The sequence below is a fragment of the Enoplosus armatus genome, chromosome 9 (genome assembly GCF_043641665.1).
Source record: "Enoplosus armatus isolate fEnoArm2 chromosome 9, fEnoArm2.hap1, whole genome shotgun sequence".
NCBI lineage: Eukaryota > Metazoa > Chordata > Actinopteri > Centrarchiformes > Enoplosidae > Enoplosus > Enoplosus armatus.
Window position 1 is genome coordinate 4998280 of NC_092188.1, and position 21619 is coordinate 5019898.

Here is a 21619-nt window from a genome sequence, read left to right on the forward strand (position 1 = left end):
GCATATTAGGGCCATTGTAGGTAAAAAATTAAATTAAAAGATAAAATTGTGGAGCCGGGGAGTCACGAATTTGCCATAATAAAAACTCATCAATTCACTAAGATTGAAGTCCCAAATTAGGAGAAACATTTAGTTTATTTGGGTGTCCTGCACCAGCTGCCCTGTCCATGTATGCTTACAAGACAATAGACAGAAGCAACAACCAGGATGGCCACGTGATAAATCATGATCTACAGATCCACATATTCAAAAAGGGAATGTTTCAAAGAAAAGTCAACTTACTTAACAACAGTGAATGACTGGAGTCCCCGTTAGCTGTTTAAGTAATTTGTCAAGCAAATCATTTGCTGGTTTCAACAGCTCAGACGTGCAGGTTTTCTACATTTTCTACGATTGTAAATTAAAAATCTTTGTGTTTGAGACTGTTGGTTGTACAAAACAAGCAATTTGAAGACATTGGCTTGGGCTTGGACAGACAAAACAATTTTTTAAAAAAAGAACTGATTAATCAAGAATAAAAATAACAGTTGGGTCCAACCTCCATACTTACGCTGAGTTAAACCTAAGTGACCTAAACCCTCTCAGCTCCTCATGTGAAGACTTTGCAAGGACCCTGCCTCTGCCTCCTCTCTCAAACTAGGTCTCCCTGTGCCATTCTTTCTCCCCCCCCCGTCCACCTCTTGTGTTCCTCTCTGTCCCGGGCCCCATGCCCACCACTGACCGAGCACACAGAATAACCAATCCCCTGGCAGCAGGGTCAGTGCCACCCCAACAGAAGACGACTGGCACTGGTGCTGGCCCTGGCCCATTTTTTGCTTGGTAAGGGGGTTAGGAAAACCTCACTGACCCAAGGCAATCCTCTTTCTGTGAGCCCACGAAGCTGTTGGGCTGCAGGGACTTCATAGTGGACGCATTGGGCTGCTGGGACAGGATGAGAGGTTTAAACATACAAAAAACCCATTAGTTAGATTTATAACTGAGTTAAAGGCGCCTGTGATCTGTCAGAGAAATGTCCATGCAGGGGTCTGTGCTGGCGGTGGGGAAATGCCTCGCCTGCCTGGAGTTTATGTGTAAGTAACTTCTCTCTATTTGTATTTTGGGCGTGTTTGGAGTTCACATGTGCACCTGATTTATCATTTTCTTGTGCTAATGCATTTGGTTCAGAATGAATGCCATCCATGTTTGCTCTTATGGTAATGATGCTGGGGCTCTTGTCCTTTTTTTCTTTGCCACATCCAGTGGAAAAAAGCCTCTGCCCTGGGGGTGGGATTTCGACATTGGGGGATCCAGTATTGTTTTTATTCGGTTACTGCAGGAATGTGCAGAGGAAGAGAGGGGAGACTGTTTGCACAACAGGGACGGGCCTGACAGGGGAGTAATTATGGAATAAGTTTTCTACTCCCAGAAAATAATTTCTTGACCTATTTTTCCCCCCTCTCCACGCTCCGGATCTCTTTCATCTGAGCCTACAATGATCCCATCGGACTCATAAAGCTGAAAGGTCAGACCAGGTTTCTGTGTGTCCTGCTAGAACCTGCGTTAGTTTGGCAGCAGTTTCCCATCAAAACAGCGCAGTTACACCAACCGTGACAAGAGTGTTTCTCTGTCTAAAATCTAATGTTTCAGTGACCCTTCTTCCCTTCCCCTCGTAAAGAGACCCTGGAGGTTTTTACTCGTAAGTCACTCCCCTTTATAAGAACTTAGCTTCTCTTTGCCAAATAGTACTTCCGAAAACTTTCAAGGATATGTTCTTACTCCTACTCCTGACCAACAATAACATTAAAAATGCTGCTCAAATGTTAATGCATCAATAATGATAATCCAATAATATAACAGTATGAAAGGGGCGATTCTGCATAATGAGTACTATTGATACCTTATGTATATTTTGCTGATAATACTTCGCTTATGCAGGGCTGTTGACTTGTAATGGAGTATTTTGTACAGTGTGATATAACTACTTCTAATTAAGTGAAGTACTTCTTCCATCACTGGTCGATTTATAAATACCATTAACATTATCAAAATAACAGTTGCAAAGTCTCTTACACTAAAATAATATATAGAGACAATCAGATAAAACTAAGCAAGCTAAAACAAAACAATTATTAACAAATTATTCAAAAGGCAACTTTAAAAATCAGCTTACTAGAAGTGAGAAGCTCTAACAGCAAATTCTCTGACATGTCTCAGTACAATAAGAAGACAAAAATGATCCCAAGGAGAGATTATTTATTAATTCTAGTACAGCAGCTGAATTTCCCACAAGCCGTGAACAGGAGAGAGGTTTTTTTGGTGATGTCTCACAATAGGAGGCGGTACCAATCCCTTGAAATGTTCCCACTGGGACAATAAAGTTTTTATTTTCTACTGGATACACCCTGCTATTGTAAGAATTCAGAGTAATATGCTATACAGGTGGATTTGTTTGGGACACATTTTGCCAAGAGCACTAAGTCATGGGCAATAACTGCATGGCAAGGTTGCAGAGCTTGCTTCACCATACTGAGTCCAGTTTTGATCTTGCATTTTAATATTTATAGCTAATCATGAGCAAGCAAACAAACTCTGATAATGTATTAGGAGGTGGGGGGGGGGGGGGTGGGTCACTTAATGTCAAGCAAATAGTTTGAATAGTTTGGTGAAGTGCTGCTGCCGTCAGGACTTGTATGTGTGGAACTAAAATATCTTTTGTGTCCCTCTCGTGTTTACTGTCACACTGCTCTGGGTTTGGATGAACTGAAAAAGAGACAAACAGGACCTTTGCAGAAATACGATGGGATAGAAAGTTGTGTTGTGTGACGCAAACTGGATGTTTGTCTTGCGCAGAATAAAACAGGATGTCCTGCCTGGTCACAGTTTGGACAAAGGAGTATCCCCGCAGGTTCACATGAAGGCTCTTGTTCATCGAAGTCATGTGATATAGTAAGTAAGTCAAAGGCAACTGGACTTTGTGTAACTTTGAGGACACTTAGTCATCAAGAGGCTTAATCAGTTTTGCTGAGTGATGTTCAGTAACTTCCTGTATTTAACTACCATGGGTGACTGACATCTCCGGCCTGGTCACTGAAGTCATCACTGTCATGAGTCATTACAGTATGTTTTTTTAGCCATGCTAAGCTAGCGTCGTGGCTCTTTCCTCTAACGCCACCTTGAGGTTGACATTTGTGGCTTTCAGTGAAATGTCTCACCAACTTACAGATCGATGGCCATGAAATTTTTGATGACATTCATGTCCTTGTCTGTATGAATGGCCAACCTGCCATTATCAGCTCAATATTGTATTATTCTCTAAAAAAACAAAAATGGCAACTTCATGGTAGAGGAAAAGTCAGCGGATTACCTAAGGGACCACGAGGATGACGCCTACAACATTTCTTGGCAATCCATCATGATACATAGCCAAAACTACATTTTAAACTACCACTATATTTATTTCAAAGTTTTAGTTACTAGAAACTTTGCAGATTCTGATTATTAATACAAAATCAAATTAAAAAAATATATGACACCTACCTTGCAGTATATAAAGTAGTTAAAATGAAGCCCCACTTTTACCAGTGGCAACATTGAGATGACACAAACATTAATGCATCAACAATTATAATCAAATCATATAATGTATGTTATTCTGAAACAGGACATTCTACACAATGAGTACATTTACTGTTGGATATTTTGATGCCAATACTTTTTGTACTACACAACGGTATTACTATTTTTTATTTGAGTAAATGATACTTCTTTCACCTCTAATCATCCCTAGGCTAAAGCCAAGCTAATGTTGCTAAAAACAAGAGTGTAACAAGGCTAAAGATAAATCAAGGCAGGCTGGAGTATCAATAAAATGCACAAAGGCGAGAAATGATCACGAACATCTTGGACTTTTATATGTATATGTATTGTAAATTAGTAAAAGATACTTCTTTCACCTCTAATGGTCATCCCTAGGCTAAAGCCAAGCTAATGTTGCTAAAAACAAGCTAGCAAGAGTGTAACAAGCCTAAAGATAAATCAAGGCAGGCTAGAGTATCAATAAAAAGTACAAAGGCGAGAAATGATCACGAACATCTTGGACTTTTATATGTATATGTATTGTAAATTAATAAAAGATACTTCTTTCACCTCTAATGGCCATCCCTAGGCTAAAGCCAAGCTAACGTTGCTAAAAACAAGCTAGCAAGAGTGTAACAAGCCTAAAGATAAATCAAGGCAGGTTGGAGTATCAATAAAATGCACAAAGGCGAGAAATGATCACGAACATCTTGGACTTTTATATGTATATGTATTGTAAATTAGTAAAAGATACTTCTTTCACCTCTAATGGTCATCCCTAGGCTAAAGCCAAGCTAATGTTGCTAAAAACAAGCTAGCAAAAGTGTAACAAGCCTAAAGATAAATCAAGGCAGGCTAGAGTATCAATAAAATGTACAAAGAAAGAAAGAAAGAAATGATCATGAACATCTTTTATGTGTATATGTATTGTAAATTAAACTAAACCAAAATCTGCCTTATTTAAGGCTTCGGTTTTGTTCGGTTTTCGTTGTTACATCTTTCCCTGTCATGTCACCAGTGGCGCGCGCACGGCCGTTGAACACACATGGCTCGTGTTGTTGTTGCTCCAGTGATCCACGTGAGCGCCGAGCAGCGCTTCCTACTGGCTCGCGCGGGACAAGAGAGAAAGAGGCTGTAGACTTGTAGACCTGACACAATTACAAAACGGAGAGACGGGAGAGACAGGGAAGGCACCCAGCCCCGGTCGTCACACGATAAGCTGTTTTTACGGAGGCAGACGGGGAGGAATCCTGCAACCTCCGCATGCCAGAGGGTCGCGGTGAGTCGAAAAACTGAAAGTATTTGTGTGACAAAAAGGCGAAGATGATGTTTTTTTCTCCCCCGTCGCTGTTCATCGTTGCATTGTTGAGGCGAAGTTTTGACTCCTTTCAATAGAAGCTGTTGTTTTGCCTCTTCACCGTCTTGAGCTGCTATTGCATCAGTAAACTTAGCTAGTGTTGAAGGAATTCCTGGAAAGTCGTGTTTAATGAGTTAAGAGGAAAAAGGGCGAGGAAATCAAAAACACACATGGGGCTGAAGGATTGAGACAATCCAAGTCATTCTGAGAATGAACTGCATGTGACTCGCGTGTTTTCCTAAATTGTTGCTCTGGAGATGTGTCCAGGCGAAATACACTTGCAGGATTTAGCTTTTTTTTTTTTTCCAACTTGGAGATGTTTTGGATTTTTCCATGTTGTAAGCTTTTGCCACATGGGTTTACTATCTCCTTTCCCAGTTTACAGCTCGCACAGTGCATAAATAAGGAATGTGGTGTTTTGTTTTTATTGTTTACATGTTTGGCACCTTCCAGAGTTGCATCCATAAAGTTAGTTTTTTGTAGAATTAAGTACATCTCATTTTAGAGTTGCGGCTCTAATAACAGGGACGTTATCTGTGCTTTATGTTTGAAGTCATGCTGGGATGTTTTTCAGAAGGTGTTCCTCCCTGGTCACCCCCCCCCTTCCTGGTAAGTGTCTACATATCACAGTAAGGGACTACTCGAGGTTATGTAACAGTGCTGCCATGTGTTTTTACAGATCACAACGGTTAACTGCAGGAACAAAGAGGTAACTGTCACTTCCCAAGCAAGATCAAAACGGTTAATTGCTATCAGAGTATCGATTAGTTGATCAACAAGAAAGTAACAGACAACTATTTTAATCATTCATTAATCGTGAATATCTTTGGGTTTTGGACTGTTGGTTGGACAAAACAAGACATTTGAAGACATCACCTTTAGACTCTGGGGGACTGATAGGCATTTTCCATTATTTCTTTGATTTGTTTAATTGAGAAAATAGCAATTAGAATAATAATTAGTTGCAGCCCTATCTCAAATTGAAGCCAAACTTGTTGAATTTTGTTGTTTTCTTTCACCGCAGCTAATTAAAAAAGAAAGAAAGAAAGTAAAACAGGAAATTCTTGTGTGTGTGTGTGTGTGTGAACATAGATGAACCATGTTGATGGTCGGGTGCAGGTACAGTAGTAGAGGAATGAAGTGGGGAGGTGGGGGTTGAGGATAACAAACATGTTGGTGGAGGGGACTAAGAGTGCACGTGTCTCCATAACACCCATCCAGTTGACTCTTTTGTCTCACGCTTAAATGTATGACCTCATACTTGATTAGTAATGAGTTGACTGGTTTCTGTATTGTGTTCCCTTTATTTGTCAAAGGGTACCAGCAGTCACATGGAAGCCAAGGGAACATGCTGATGGTCAATATTGAGACATAGGTTCTAGATTAACTACTTGGTTGAATAATACAATAGAAAATGAAAATACTGTCATAGAATTGTTTTGATCTTACCGTGGAAGTGACGGTTACCTCTTAGTTCCTGCAGTTATTCATTGTAATCTGTAAAATCACATGGGAGCCGTGTTACATAACCTTGTGTAGTCCTTTTACTATGAGATGTAGACACTTAACAGGAAGGGGGGCGACCAAGGAGGAACACCTTTTTTGAAGAACATTCCAGCACAACTTCAGACTTCAAGTAAAAAGAGGGAAGTTATAAAACACGTCTCATGACAAGGTTCATGGTATGGACCTGTGTGCTGGGTTAGTTTGTGCGGTAGGAAGATATGAAAGATGCAGATGCAAGGATTATTTTTCTTTTGAGTGATTAATCATTTAGTCTATAAAATGCCCAAGATGACCTCTTCACATAGCTTGTTTTGTTTGTCCAAAACCTAAAGATCTTCAATTTCATTAATAGAGTAAAGCAGCAGATCCTGTAGAGCTGAAACAATTGGTAGATTGACAGAGAATTAATCAGCAACAATTTTAATAATTAATTCATAGTTTTAGGGAGAATTAAAGAAAGTAAACAATACTTCTTAGTGGTTAGGGTTAGATACAAATTTCTCCACAGACGGGTGTCTCAATGGACTGTACTGTGATGCAGTACAGCCAGAGGCATCTTATGGATTGAGTCATACTTTTATTTTCCAAACTTGAAAAACTGGCTCTCTTGATTGCATTGCTCCTAGTCCTCTCTTCACCAATTTTTAAGGCAAACAAGTGGATGTAGCACTTGTTTGGGCATGTTTTCTGTGGTTACTGAAAGGGATCCTGAGAAAAATACTGTAGTGAATCACAGATTAAGCAGATGAAAGTTGGAATATGATTATACAGTTACTCTTGGATTCACAAAAATGTGTTTGTAAAAGTACAGAACTAAATGTTTTTATTTTTTTAAGAGATGGTGCTTGGTGCATCACTGAACCCACCAGTCAATAACTTGTGTGTGAGTGCTGATTGTGTCCCATGAGCTGCAGGATGAGGTGAGGCTGTCGCACATGCAGTACAAAGCATGTGTGTCCCTCTGTGTGGGCAACATGTTCTCTGCATAGACTTCTTATTGTCAGCCTCTGGCCAATAAAGACGTCCATTGAGAAAGGTCACGTGACGCCACCACGAGCTAGTGGGAAAGAATTTGAGATGTCAAGAGAAGAACAAAAAAAGGAAGGAGGTGTTGTTATGGTCAGCTCAGAATTGCGACAGGGCTTACAGGTAATAACGGCAGGCTGGAGGTGAAAGGGGCATGCAGATGTTGTCATGGTCACTGGTAATCGCGTGAGCAGTCTGAGAATATATCTTGTCTGGGCTCTTTGTCCCAGAATGTAGCCCAAAACCCTTTGATAATAATCTCAGTTTGAACATGCACGTGTGCACAGTTGTCCAGTTTTCTGCAGCTCAGGAGACTCTCACAGATCAGATCAGACTGAAGGCAAAAAGCCTGAAATAAGCATAAAAGTGAAGATGGCTGAGGTACAGATTCTGCAGAGGATCACCAGGGAAGATACAGATTGGCGTCGAATTAAAGGGAAAATCAGCATTAAGTGTTCTTGTAAGGCTTTGGTCCACCATAAGCCTCCAGAAAAGCATACCTACACCTTGGGATAGATCCTTTATAGTCTCTTGAACTCTTCCGGAGAAATGAATTCTTTCTCTCATTTGGTGTTTTGATGAAAGTCGTGGAGGTGTTCAGTTGAGTTGAGACTTACCAGCAGTGAGTGCCATTTAAATAAATCTGTCAATTTGTCTAAAAACAGTCTGTCCCCCAAAATCTGCAAAACCAGCTAATGCTCCTACACTGTTCATCTAATGTGGATTTACACACCCTGAAATTAAAGCTGAGAGTCACCAACTACACCTCCATAGTCACTGTTTCTTCTCAAATCCCATGAATTAGAGGCAGCATTAAAAACGTTCACTATTTAAATACTTTGAACTGCACAATATTCACTTTTACTGCGGAATATGCTGAGGGGACGGACAATATCAGCTTCGGTATCTTATCTCTTTTTGAAGCTGACAAGTTGCTTGGTGGAGCCATTGATCGTATAGAGGTTAGAATAAAGACTCAACAATATATGCCTGGTGTCGAACAGAGCTGAAATCATGAAAACACACTGTGGTCTAACTGATTTTTTGCTTTACAAAAACGTTGCCGCAAACTAAACGTCTAGAGCAAACAGTTCTTAAATCATCTCAACAAGCAGGACTAACCCAAACAAGCCACCTTCTGTTCCGTCTCGACTTTCTCAGAAGTGCTGGACAGGAGGAGCCAGATACTTTTTCTCAAAGTCTCCAGCAAACCGCAGTCAGCTTCTAATGGTCTGTGTTATCTTTTTAGGGAGAATGAATGCAAGATTTGATAAACCACTTACACAGAAAGCCCTTGTCCAAACCAAGTTTTAGAGAGGCTCTACAAAGGAAAAGCACATTTCCAACATTCGATTTTTAACCCCTTTTTATAGGGTCTTGTATTGGGCAGCCTAAATGTGTGTATTGTCTAACTCCACGCAGAGTGTGTTTTATACCATGTGAATACTTCCTCCTGGTCTCAGGAGAGAAAGTGGAGAAGAGGGCTTGCTGGCTGACTCAGTTATTCCATCAAGTGAACAGGATGACTTGGGAAAGAAGGGTTGGGTGAAGAGGAGTATGTTTTTGGCCTATGCATGCTTGTATGATGCTTCACGTCAACACTAACATCTTGGGTTTTGTGAATCATTGGGAGGTGAGTTTGGTGTTTATTACTTGTGTGTTTTCGTTTTGGTTGCATTCTCTGGCACTTTCTTATCAATTCTTGAGCCTCTTGTTTATTGAAGGAGCATGTTGTCAGCATGTTGTGCTGAAGTTCTGGCTCTGGTCCTGAGCTTGAAACTCTGATTAAGTGTTGTTTTTGCATGAAAACGGTGCGTTCGATGTCAAACTCAATCTTGTGTTTGACGTTAAACACAAACCCGTCATCCTCTAGGATCTCCGCTGTGCTATACATACACGTCTGTATGTGTAATGTGTGTTTGTGCATGTGTTGATGAAGGAGTTTTGGGGTTGTGTTCAAATGTAGAGCATTTTTACAGTTGTTGTTGTTGGACAGCATGTCAGGAGACACTGCCATACTTCTTGGGTCATCAAGCTCTGAGGAGCTACAGTGCATAAGTGACTCCTGATGTCATTGCTGAGGAGAGTCCATGTCCTTAAGAGTATTTTTCTGGTTCATGTCCACAAACATCGAGTCAGCTGTGCAGAATTCACAGTAACATTAACATTCTTGAGTTGTTTGGCTCCTCGAAGGCTGCGTTCGGCTTCACAAAGTCTCTTTCATCTGCCATCTCTCATAGCCAGTTATAATCTAATCCATGTAGATTTTGCATGCATAGATGATGCCATTCAAATCAGTCACACAGTTTGCAAAAAAACACAGCCAAAACTCAAATTGGCTATTCAAATCATTGGCACCACATGATGCTAATGATCTGAATTCAAATGAGTATTTTTTTTCACACTGCTGTGAACCCAGTGGCTTTTCGTAGCTATTGTCGTCGACACAAGCTGTGGTGTTATGTGTTTGTGTGTGTGTTGTTATTGTTGTTTGTGTGCTCTGATGTTTTCCAGCCGTGATGAATGCAGGATTTGTACCAGTGTGCATGCATGATAGTGCTCAGAGTATTTGTGCATGTTCTCCATGGCAGAATACTGTGTGTGTGTGTGTGTGTGTGTGTGTGTGTGTGTGTGTGTGTGTGTGTGTGTGTGTGAGAGAGAGAGAGAGAGTGTGTGAGAAGCCTCATTTCCATCCAGTGCAGTGTGTAACAGTCATCCTTTGGCCCCCGTACTCTCAAGGCTTTAGCCTCCACAAAGCTCACTTTGTCACAGTTAACAGGCCGGGGCCTGCAGCTGGGTTGCAGTAAGCGGCGGTCCCTTCTCTCTGCTCCCACACTGCCTGACTTAACCTGTCAGGTCTTTGGGGGAAATGCCCAAACCCTGATGACCGCAAGGGTTATAGTGTGTGATTCCAGCTGGTTGTGCTTTAATTTTAAGAAGGTACCAGAAAAGTCTGGGATTACACTACTAGTAATGTCCAATATATATTTGAAGGAAAAATATTGTGTTTATTTGAGCTAGTTTCTCTTACAACCATATCATCACAGCAAAACCAAAATGTCCCTACAGTACAGTGCATGCTGACCGTCATGGTGTGTTAATGTGCAGAGCAGGCAGTGTGTGTGTATGAAGCCTGTCCTTAGTGGATATTTTTATGTAGAAAGAGACATGAGTATATGAAATAATTGTAATATACATAACAATACATAACAAATAATAATACGAGTACATCCATGTTAAAGTTAGTCCAGCTTGGATTTTGTCATATTACTGTATGTAAACAAACACCTCCATTAAATCGTTTGTCTTTTTGTACTGCAAATGTCAGCCATTATGCTGATATTGATACCTGTGATAAGCTAATAAGATAATATAAGCGGCCATGCTGATGTATCTGTCGGTCTGTAGTGCAGAACTTGATCTCACAGTGAATCTTTAATACGGAAGGAAAGGAGTGTTTTACTTTATTTCAGTTTATTTAAAATGTATTACAATTAGAAAATATAGGTAAAAATTTACACAAAATAAATGTTTTTGTCACTGTAAATACATTTGTTTTTATATTGAAGTAATTCAACCCTAGGTGGTTGCTACTGAACTGCAAATGATGAAAAAGTCAGTTATTGTCAAGGTACAGCTTGTCTGTAAAGTGGTGTTAATGTGGTGTAAGACGCAGTTATCTGATGACGTTCATCAACACTGGCTCTCACAAGCATGTTCTGTTCATGTTTCATGCGAGTTTTCAGTCACAGGCCACTGCAATGTGACAATGCCAGGCATTCTTCAAATTGATGTCTTGGTATGTCTCAAGAGCTGCCACAATAAGAGATTGTTCTCAGTGTCGGCTCCAGTCAACAAAGACACCACACTCGAGGACTCTGTCATATAAACGTTAATGCTACATATATGTGTGTGTGTGTGTGTGTGTGTGTGTGTGTGTGTGTGTGTGTATTTGGTGATAATACTTCTGTACTTTTACAGAATTAGGTAGGACTTTTAATGCAGGACTTGCTTGTAATTGAGTATTTGTACATTGTGGAATTGATATATTTTTACACCACAGTCCAAAGGGAGAGGCTTCAAAAGTTTTCCTTTTAGTTTGAAGCCTGGAGCGGGGGAACAACCAACAAACCCTGATCAGAAGCCCTCAGAGACCAGCTGGTGAAGTTGGATCTCTAATGTAGGCACGTGGCTGAACAAGCTCAAAAAGTGTTAACAAGAATCTGAATTTGAAGGCAAGTCTGTGTAGAGAATTCAAGCTTCTGCTGTTCTGTTGGTGTCTCACTGTGTGTGTTTTGTGTTGTGTCTCTGTCTGCAGTGTTTCCAGTGTGGCGGGGGATCGGGGCCAGTAGTGGCGTTGGAGGCGGGTGGAGCCAGGACTGGGGACGCTGCTTGCGATGGGAGCCAGACAGTCCAGGACAAAGGGCCCGGATCCCTGTGTTTGACTACCCTGTCTGGTTAGTCCTCTGTCGTGGGGGACGCGCCAGACTCAGGGAGGTTTGTCAGAGAGGGAGGGGTGCTATCAGACTGCCCACAGACATGCTCAGCATCAAGCTTCCCCAGCTCTTTGACATCCACCAGATCCCCAAGGTAAGGAAGGAAGAAGACCTTCTCTACGAGGTTTACAAGGTACACTGTAGGTCTGTCTTACAGTTTGTTTTATTCGGCTGTAAATACCAAATGTCCTGTGGCGATTCTCAGTTTCGCAGAGGAACTGGTGTGGCACTGGATCATAAAAGGTGGTGCTGTGAGCTCTATTAACCAGATTAATTGAAAAATTTGAATTAGGGACTTAACGATGAGGGTGAATGCAGTGAAAGTCATAGATGGAGACAATTTGGTATTATTTTGTGAATTCATTAAGTTAGTAAGTAGCCTGTTATTGTTGCATATCCTGTGTGTGGATGTTAGTTCTGGCTGGAAAAATGAGTAAACACAACATCTCACATATTATCACCATATAAAGTTAAAGTGGTAAATGTGTTAGCAAACAATTGCTTCTTTACACATCTTCAACTTCAACTTCTTACCTCCCAGTCTTTATATACTGTGAACAAACAATGTTCTGTTCCTAAAAGCCCAACACTATATGAGATTAGTAGGGGGAGATATGTGGTAGCTGATTTGGGCGGAGAGACTGTCCTTCAACAGGAGTTGCAGTTAAAGCATCTGCATGTGTTGGCAGGCGTCCACCCCGCTGTAGAGACTTTATCTCGTGTGATAAGCAGTCAGTGTTGTTGTGGTTTCAGTTTCAGTGTCAAGTACTAAAAAATATGTGACCTTGACTTTGTGTTCGTAGAGTTTAAATATTTGATGGTAGTTTTTTGGATGGGCTGCAGCAAAGTCCTCCAGACGTGAAAGTCTGTCAGTGACTTACTGAGTGAGTTACTGAATGATGAAGTTGCACCATTGGTTGGTCAAGTGTTGTTGTTTCCCTATGTGGTATTGCTCTTTAAACATTAATAGGTGCAGACATACAGTAACCCACACCTGTGGAAATTTGACCTATCGCTATGATATTAACATATAGTGTAAGTTGAGTTAAATAGACTATTTGACTTAAAAGTTGCAAGACATAGCTTAAGTTACTGAAATGCTCTGCTACAGCCTATTCAAATTGGCAGGTCAATATCAGGTCTCTCCAGCTCGGAGAAAATATTAACATTGTTGTCATCTTTGTTTATCTATCGTCCTTCTTAGCACATCCAATTACAACCTGCCTGAGACGTTTTTAGGCCCAAGGTTTTCAGCACTTCCTCAAAATGAATGTCAGTATATGACATTTATTAAGGTTGACTGAAAACCGCTGAAGCAGTTGATCCTAATCTGTGTTTTGAGATCCTTCCAAGGGGTCACAAGAATGCAAAGTTCTGCTGCACAAATTCGTTTTTGTTTTCTCTCAACTATGATTATTTGTCTTGTGAAATGTTGGATGTTTTGCCATTTCTGGCCTCCGACACTTCATGCTTCATTTTAAGGGCTCACATGCCAAAAAGGCTCAGAACCGCTGCACTGAAGCACACACTGTAAGCACAGAAGATGAGTTTTAGATGTTAGTTTGTGCACACCTTGAATTGCGCTTTACAGGTTAATTATTTACTGAGTTGAATTATCAAGGAGGCAGACCATTGAATTAGGAAAATAAAATGACAATAATTGCCCAAAAAAAACAATCTCGATGTCCAAGACTTGTGTACAGTGTAATCGCTCACCTGGAATGTCTGGTTGGTCCTCAGGTGTTCAGGGAAGACAGCATCATCTCTGGATACCGTCACCCGCGCAGCTCAGCGCTGGACTGCGTCCTCAGCAGCTTCCAGATGAACAACGAGACGATCAACATCTGGACCCACTTCCTGCCAACATGGTGTGTGCAACAACATGGAAATCATTTCCATTTTTTATTTGTCACATGCTCATTCAGTGTGTCTATTTTGCAATGTGTTACCATTACCTTGTACCAAAACATCTAATATGAGACAATGACCATTCATTGCTGTTTGCAACTTGGGTCCACAATATTTTTTTTATTTAAAGTAGCATTTAAAAACATCTACAGTTATATTATTATATATTATTATTTTCCCAAACAAAAGACATGAAATGATTTTTATCAAAGACAATGTTGTGGCTGAGACCAGAGCAAATATAGTTTTACTAGCAGTAAAATGAACACACATGTTAACTTTCCAGCTGTAAAAGCATGACAGAGTTTGTAAAGATCAGTTGAAGTATGAGGATATTTGTTTAGTATCTGAGATGTAATCCCTTAAATTCTTCGTAGTGCTGGAGAGAAAATAAACATACTATTAAGATTTTTAGAAAGGTTGAGGCAGGATCCTCTAAAATATGATAAGCCTAAATCAAAATAACTGACTGAGACTGAGTCCTGGATGTCAGAAAAGTCCAAGTACAACAGCCTCGGAAAGCGTGGGACAGTAGAAGACAGGGAGAGGCAGTTTTGAGCTGAGTTGATTATCACAGACATGCTAGAATAAGACAAAATGATGATTTGCAGGTACTTCCTGTGGCGTTTCTGCGTCCTCTGCTCCACTCTGAACTTCCTGACCGACAGCTACACCTGGCCCCTGCTGGTGTACATGCTGCTCATCTGCATTTACCCCTTCACCTCCAGCTGTGCACACACCTTCAGCACCATGTCCCCAGAGTCCCGCCACATCTGCTACTTCTTTGACTACGGAGCGCTCAGCCTCTACAGTCTGGGTAAGACTTCGGACACAGTGGTGGAATCCTAAAAATGCAAGGTTTGGTGCAGATATGCTGGTTTCCTGCAGAACTGAGTGATTGGCTGAGCTCTCTCAAGAGCTTGGTGCATAATTCATCAAATTTGCATTTTCACCCCATTCTTCTCTTTGCTACCTATTAGTTAGATATTTAAGCAGAACAGTCAAAGCATCTATTTGCCTTTTTGTCATGTGGCTGTGATCAGAGCATGTCTGATTTCCATATCACCTCACACCACAGGATGTCCCTCCTGAGAAATAATTTGTGTCACGGCTTATCTGCACCACAAACAGTGTTACTATGAAAAATGGTGTCCTGTCACTGTGTATCAGCCTTTACAGATGCAGCAAAGAATGAACAAATAACATATCTGTCTTGTAAGAGTCTAGAGCTTGTTGCACAAGTGGCCATTTGAAAACCTTTTCCTGCAGCGGCTGCTGTCACTCTGTCTGCCTGTTTGCAGGCGAGTACAAACATGCAAGGCAGATTTATCTTGTCTGCCCTTTACCTTTACAATCACACAGAAATGTGTATTTAAAGGTGAGCCTCCTGTTTGTATTGTCAATCTATATGTTCACAGTTGCACAGTTGTGTGTGTGCATTTCAGATTAGACAGTAGTGTTTGGCTTTATGGATGTGTTCATGATCCCTGCACCATGTATAAGATCCCACCTGCAGACCAGCAGTCAAAGCTGTACAAATGGTGTGGTCCCCGGCAGACTGATCCTTAATCTGCCACAAACTTCTTAGTGCCAAGATTCGCCCAGTTTAAAGTGTTCAAAAGTCCATTTCAGGGATAAGAGCTGCACGAGGGACAAAAAATTATAGGACAAACTTTACAATCAGATGCTGAGCTTTGATGGGGGGGGGGGTTCTATTGAAACAGATGCTCTATAGGGAAGAAGTCTTCACATTGCTTCAGTACACTGAAAAGATTTCAGGCAGGCAGATTGGAATTAAAAACAAACTCTGAATTTGCAGACACAATACATTTTATGATTTTAAACATACAAAAATGGGAAAGCCACAATGCGTAGAATTTGACACTTTCCTGCATTGGCGACCTCCAGTGGTTGTATCAGAGAAGACAGCTTTGTGGCTCTAAATGCTCAAATAGCTTTTAATGAATGGTGTGTTTTTTTTTTTCTTTCTTTTCCCCTACATACATTGTTTGTATTTATGTGGTATGATGTTTTTCCCTCCTCCTGTCCTCACAGTCAGTGAATGTTTGCTCAGTGTTGGTTTGTGTAACATTACTGTGCTGCCTTTCTCGCAAGTACTCTTGAAAAACAGATTTAGATCTCAAGAGGCCACCCTATCGTACAAAATTAACTAAAATGTAACTAATTTTGTTTTTATTGATTTGTTTGCATGTATGATATGTACAGAAATAAATACACAAAGACAGGTTTGCCTCCATATATTCAGATATACATGAATTTAGGAGAGGTAGAATTCCCCTAGAATTACATTAACCTCTCAGCTCAAGTCAATTAACATTCTTCTCAATGTCCCGCGTTTGTGTTCAGGTTGTGCTATAAGCTACGGATACTATGTCATACCAGACAGCTGGGTGAACAGCTGGCTCCATCAACATTTTGTCCCCATTGCAATTGGAAACTCATTGTTCTGTACCAGTCTGTCCTGCTACTCCAGGTAAGAGACTGCTGCATGCGTCCCCTCTGTCCCTCTGCCAAGAATGTAAAATTCATTTTTGAATATTTTCAGTTTAGGAGTTTGGATAAAGTCATGTAAATGTTCTCAAGGAAGTGCATGAATTCTCCCTTTTTTAATATCAAGCCCACAGGTTAAAAGGACTGAAAACAGATGTCAGAACAGTTACTTTAGGCTTCAATGCAGATAACTTCTCTGCAACAGCCCGGATGGAAATTTGCAGTATGCAGCACAACATATTTGTTAAAGTTAAAAGTCACTCCTTCGAGCCGGATTTGAACCAGCGACCTAAGGATGCCTGCTGTTACCTCTACAGTCCTCCGCTCTACCAACTGAGCTATCGAAGGGATGTGTTTGTGTCCACAGGTTCCTGGAGCTGCAGTTCCCCCAGAGAAGCAAAGCTCTGAGGACAGGAGCCTTTGTCCTTCCATTTATATTTGACACCGTTCCTCTGTTTTACAGGGTGAGTGTCAGTACTGAACATTTCTATTTATGCTCCTTTTTATATTACACACATCAAACAGGGTGGATATACTGTATGCGCATTTGTATTCTTCTCTGACTGAATTTGAAGCCTTCATTTCCACTATGAACTACTGTATTAAGCAAAAGCCACAGAATGTGTTGTTTTGTTTGTTTGTGTTATTATGTAAGAGCTCGGTGCTGATTAGTGCCAGGCTGTAATACTCTGAGCAAGACTTTGGCTCACTAACCCAGAGACTGATTTCCTTTCTCAATCTAATGCAAATATATCGCTGCCAACGATTAATTCCCCTAATCACAATTATGATTCGTTTGTGCATTACGCAAGTAGGTTTTTTTTTTTTGTCCTTAAGAAGGTCAAATGCTGTTAACAATACTGTGAGCATTAATGTTGATGACAGTAATGTCCATCAGGTACAGACGTCCTCATATCTTAAGCTGGTGTTGACATTTTCAATCAGTGCTTATCTTCTGAAAAACATTCAGATAAATCTGTTGGTTTCCAGTGTTTTCTGAATATATTTAATTTTAAAATCCGTCTGTGTCTCCGTGTGTAGATCCTTCTCTGCTGCGGGGGAAGCTGCAGCCCGAGTGACGCCTTGTCCAGCCACTGTTACCACCTCCTCTTTGCCTTCCTCACCTGCTTCCTGTTTACCGCCCACCTCCCGGAGAGGTTGGCCCCAGGGCGCTTCGACTACTTTGGTATGTCCTTTCATGGGTGTTGTTGTAGGTTGGAAGTGGCTTGTTTGACTTTGCACAGCGTATACTGATTGATAAGGAGAAGAAAGGCAAACTGACTTACTGAGGACATGTAAGAAAGTATGTAACCCCAGTTGCTCCAGTGGAGTTATAGATGTAACTGTATGAATTTGAGAAAATATGAGAAAATAAAATGCTGGCAGTGTCCAAATGATATGCTGAGCACCGTGTGCTGATAGAAATGTTCTCGCAGCAGTAAAATGTTTTTTTATCTCTACATGGAGCTGTAACTTTTATATATGCTGTCTTTTGACACAAAACAATATGAAACTTTTTAACACAAAAATAGAAATATAAAAATGTAGAGTGTTTAACAAACAGCCGTCTCAGCTTCACTAAAGCTTTTGGAACATGCCTTACATCTTTGAACAAGTTGCTCTTCATAACACTGCATTTGACTAACAAACCCTTATATTAACAAATTAATTAATTATTCATCATAAATGAAAAGCACAGTCTATCAGAATATTAAATTATTAATGGTTTAATCTGTAAGTGATATTTTAATGCCGCTGGTGGTCTGACTGTGTCTCTACTGTTGCATTGTTTAAGCTCGAATAAAGTGTCATTCTTTATGAGCTCAGCACAGCCTAATGTGATGTATTCAAATGGCTTGTTTTATTCAACTAACCAAACCCCAAAGAGATTCATTTTACTTTTATAAATGACCAAGAGAAGAATCAAATCCTCACATAGACCTGCAACTAACAATAATTTATATTATCAATTAACTGAGCGATTAATCATGTAGGCTATAAAATATCAGAAAATAGGGGGAAAATGCCCATTACAAGGTGGCACATTTAAATGATACTCAGATTACAAGGATGTAAATCAGAGAAAAGCAGCGTATCGTCATGTTTGAGAAACTGGAACCAGAGAACAGTTGATACTTTTGCTGGATGAACTGTACATGGCAGTGGAGAGGTGAAAGAGTGAGGCTTCAGCAGTTTCTAAATATTTAGATTTTAGACCCTCCCCTCTTTGTTCCACACTGTCATGTCCTCCTTCCTCACACAGGCCACAGCCACCAGCTCTTCCACGTCAGCGCTGTGGTGGGGACCCACTTCCAGATGGAGGGCGTGATAGCAGACATGATGTCACGGAGGGCGTGGCTCGTGGCCCACGGAGCGACGCCGTCCTTCCTGGGGACCATCGGGGCGCTGGTCGTCAGCGTCGTCCTCAACCTGGGCATCATCTGCATTTTCAGCGCCCCGCTGCTGTGGAAGCCCTGCCACGGCTCCAACCAGCCGCCACACGCTTCAACGTGTGAGCGCAAGGAGCAGTGACGGCGTGTTTCCCACCAACAGCCTCAAAATGGCTGATTGACTTTCCAAAGGAAAGGTTTGGGCTGTTTGTCTGTCTCAGCAGTGTGTTTGAGATGACCATTAACGGTTCACAGTAGTGCTTGTTTAACACCAATAGTCATTCAGAGATGAAGCTTTTACATCAGGTTGCTCAGTGCTAAAGCATTTTCTTTAACAGCGTTACACACCTGAAGTATTTGTTCACGTGTTTACACAGAAGCTGAGGACCCAGTCGCATTTCTTGAAGCCTTTTATCTGATGTTACGTTAAGCTCATATGTGAGAGGCTGAGAACATGTCTACCGTGTACAAATGTCTGTTTAATTTATTCTGAAGGTTCATCAGTGTGCATTTAAAAAGGCTCTGGGTTGAAGGAAGCATGCTGTGGTAACGCAACACATGAGTGCCTGGTTGTAGGCCTACACTTCATTCACAATGTTTACAGTAGATCACTACTAGGACAAGTTTAAACCTCCAACTGGAAACATCTAAAGTCGCAGTTTGCAGGGATTATATTTTGAATTAATGATGCTTCTTTGCATGTATTAGGCCAGACTCTACTTTATAAAGGATTTATTGAAATGTAACTGGACTAGTTGGTTAGTGAGGTTGTTCTATGTACAAAGCAGTCTTCAGCGCAGATGACACTCATTCAGCTCTACATAATATAATGCAGATTGGGTTGCCAGCTCTTATATATCTATTGATTCCACTCTGCACGGACTGGAATTGATTTGCAGCCCAGTGTGGTTCATTTTCTGATTGCCTGCCTTATTATGAACCCCACGATCTGCCCTCAAAAGAAAAAAATAAAATAAAAATGTTGGAGCGCAGCAGCCGTGATTAAAAGACAGGTACCATTTTTATAACCGTACGTTCCCATGGCAACGCTATAGCAGCCTCATGCCCCCCTGAAGGTCCTCAACAATTTTTTATGTTCTGAGCAAATGGCACCATTTTCTTTTCAAGATCTGTTCTGAACATTTATCATCAGTGGTTGTAATTCAACTTTATACATATTTGCAGTCCCGTCCAACTGTTAAACAACACTTTAACAACCGTCAGTGGAATTAAGAGATGTGGAGAGAGGATGTTTAGTCATAGTTTGGGGTCGTATTAACATGGGGGTCTTGTGGTGTTGCAGTATTTTGGTGCATGTACTGTATAACAAACCTTCTATACAGCGGTTATCTTGTTGTCCCATGACTGTTGCATACATTTACCAGTGAAATCATAACTCTGAACTGAAGAGGAGTATTTTTATTTTTTTTCGTGTGGGGGGGGCTCTAGAGAGCTGTAGATGATACAACTAGAATAATTAATAAATGAACAATTGGCCCTCTTATCAAGTCATTTGTGGCTGTTATTGAGATTCATTTTCTTAAAACAAGTGAATTCGGTTTCCAACACTAAGTCAACTTGTTTGTGTTGGAGTTGAAATGATTAGTTTATTAATCGATTAGTCGAGTGACTGATCTGAGTCACTTTTCAGGCAAAAATGTTCCCTGTTTTATGTCATCGTTAAGTGAATGTCTTTAGGTTTTGACTTAAGATGGGGTTTTTTTTTGATTTTATAGACAAAATTGAAAGAAAATTGCCTTAAATTTGATTAATCGACAATAAAATTCCAGAAAATCCTGAAAAACTGGTTCAAATTATGAGATTGTTTCACATGTTTTAAAAAAAAAAAAACTTTAGGGACTTGATGGACAAAAATGTATAAATTAGATAATAATAATACTGTCATAGCAGTATTGTATATACAGCCTAAGTATTGTTTAATAGGTTTTAATGGGAGACGGGGTGTCACACATTACTAAACATCTCTGTTGTAGCACTAACATGCTGGAGGCACAGATTTCATCAATGCTCATTTTACTTGACAAACACGTGGAAGCCTCATTTGTATAAAAATGTAAAAAAAAAAAAGCTGGTTTTAAAACTCACAGATTCACACTTCCACCAGTAACACCAGTAGTTCGTACACACAACCCACAGGGAAACACGCGGCTAACACACACTCACACAAACACACTTTCAGCTGTGCTGGTAGAGAGTTTAATAAGAGGGGAAAATGTATGTGATATTATGGGAATGAGGTGTGCTGCAGGTCCTTGTTGGACGCTGAAGTAGAAATGTCAGACGCAGAGTGAATGTGTAGAATCACAAAGAACACACACACACACACACACACACACACACACACACACACACACACACACATACACACACTTTTGTATTAGAGCAGGGGAGTTGTTTAAGATGTTTTCAAGGTTAGTGTGCAGAGTATAAAAGTCACATCGCCGTTTATGTCGCACACAAATCAGAGCAGTGTTTTCCCTCGATGATGTTCTGTTTTATCTCCACCCAGTTGAGCCTTGATCGATTTTTATTTTCTCTACAGTCATCATCTTACAGCGCTCCTCCATTTGACCCTGTTGATTCTTGGAATTGCATCATTACTGGCTTCTGATGTGTTTCTTTGCTATCGATCCAAACTAGTTTGGAACTCATTTATTTCTGAGCCGTTGTTGTTTTTTTTCTTCCATCTCACTCACTCTCAGCCGCTCGGTGCCCCTTCTGTTTTCAGCAGTTTCACCGTTTTTAAGAGCTGAGAGATGCCGAGCGTCGAGGCTTCCACGTCAAATAGATCGATGCTGATTGCATTTTTACGTTTATTTTGACCAAATGATCAATTCCAGAAATTCTCC

General features: G+C 40.6%; 1 protein-coding gene and 1 non-coding gene across 2 annotated transcripts; one reads left to right on the top strand and one right to left on the bottom strand.

The window, feature by feature from the left end:
* Nucleotides 1–1009: 1009 nt before the first annotated feature.
* paqr6 (progestin and adipoQ receptor family member VI) lies at nt 1010–19031 on the top strand. Its single transcript, XM_070911317.1, has 8 exons — nt 1010–1070; nt 11763–12034; nt 13681–13808; nt 14460–14665; nt 16216–16342; nt 16727–16823; nt 17401–17545; nt 18623–19031. The coding sequence occupies exons 1-8, from the start codon at nt 1010–1012 to the stop codon at nt 18889–18891; spliced, it is 1305 nt and encodes a 434-aa protein (XP_070767418.1). The 3' UTR covers nt 18892–19031.
* On the bottom strand, nt 16621–16707 carry trnay-gua (transfer RNA tyrosine (anticodon GUA)). The gene is given in 2 exon segments: nt 16621–16656; nt 16671–16707. It is a non-coding gene; the product is annotated as a tRNA-Tyr (tRNA).
* Nucleotides 19032–21619: the final 2588 nt, after the last annotated feature.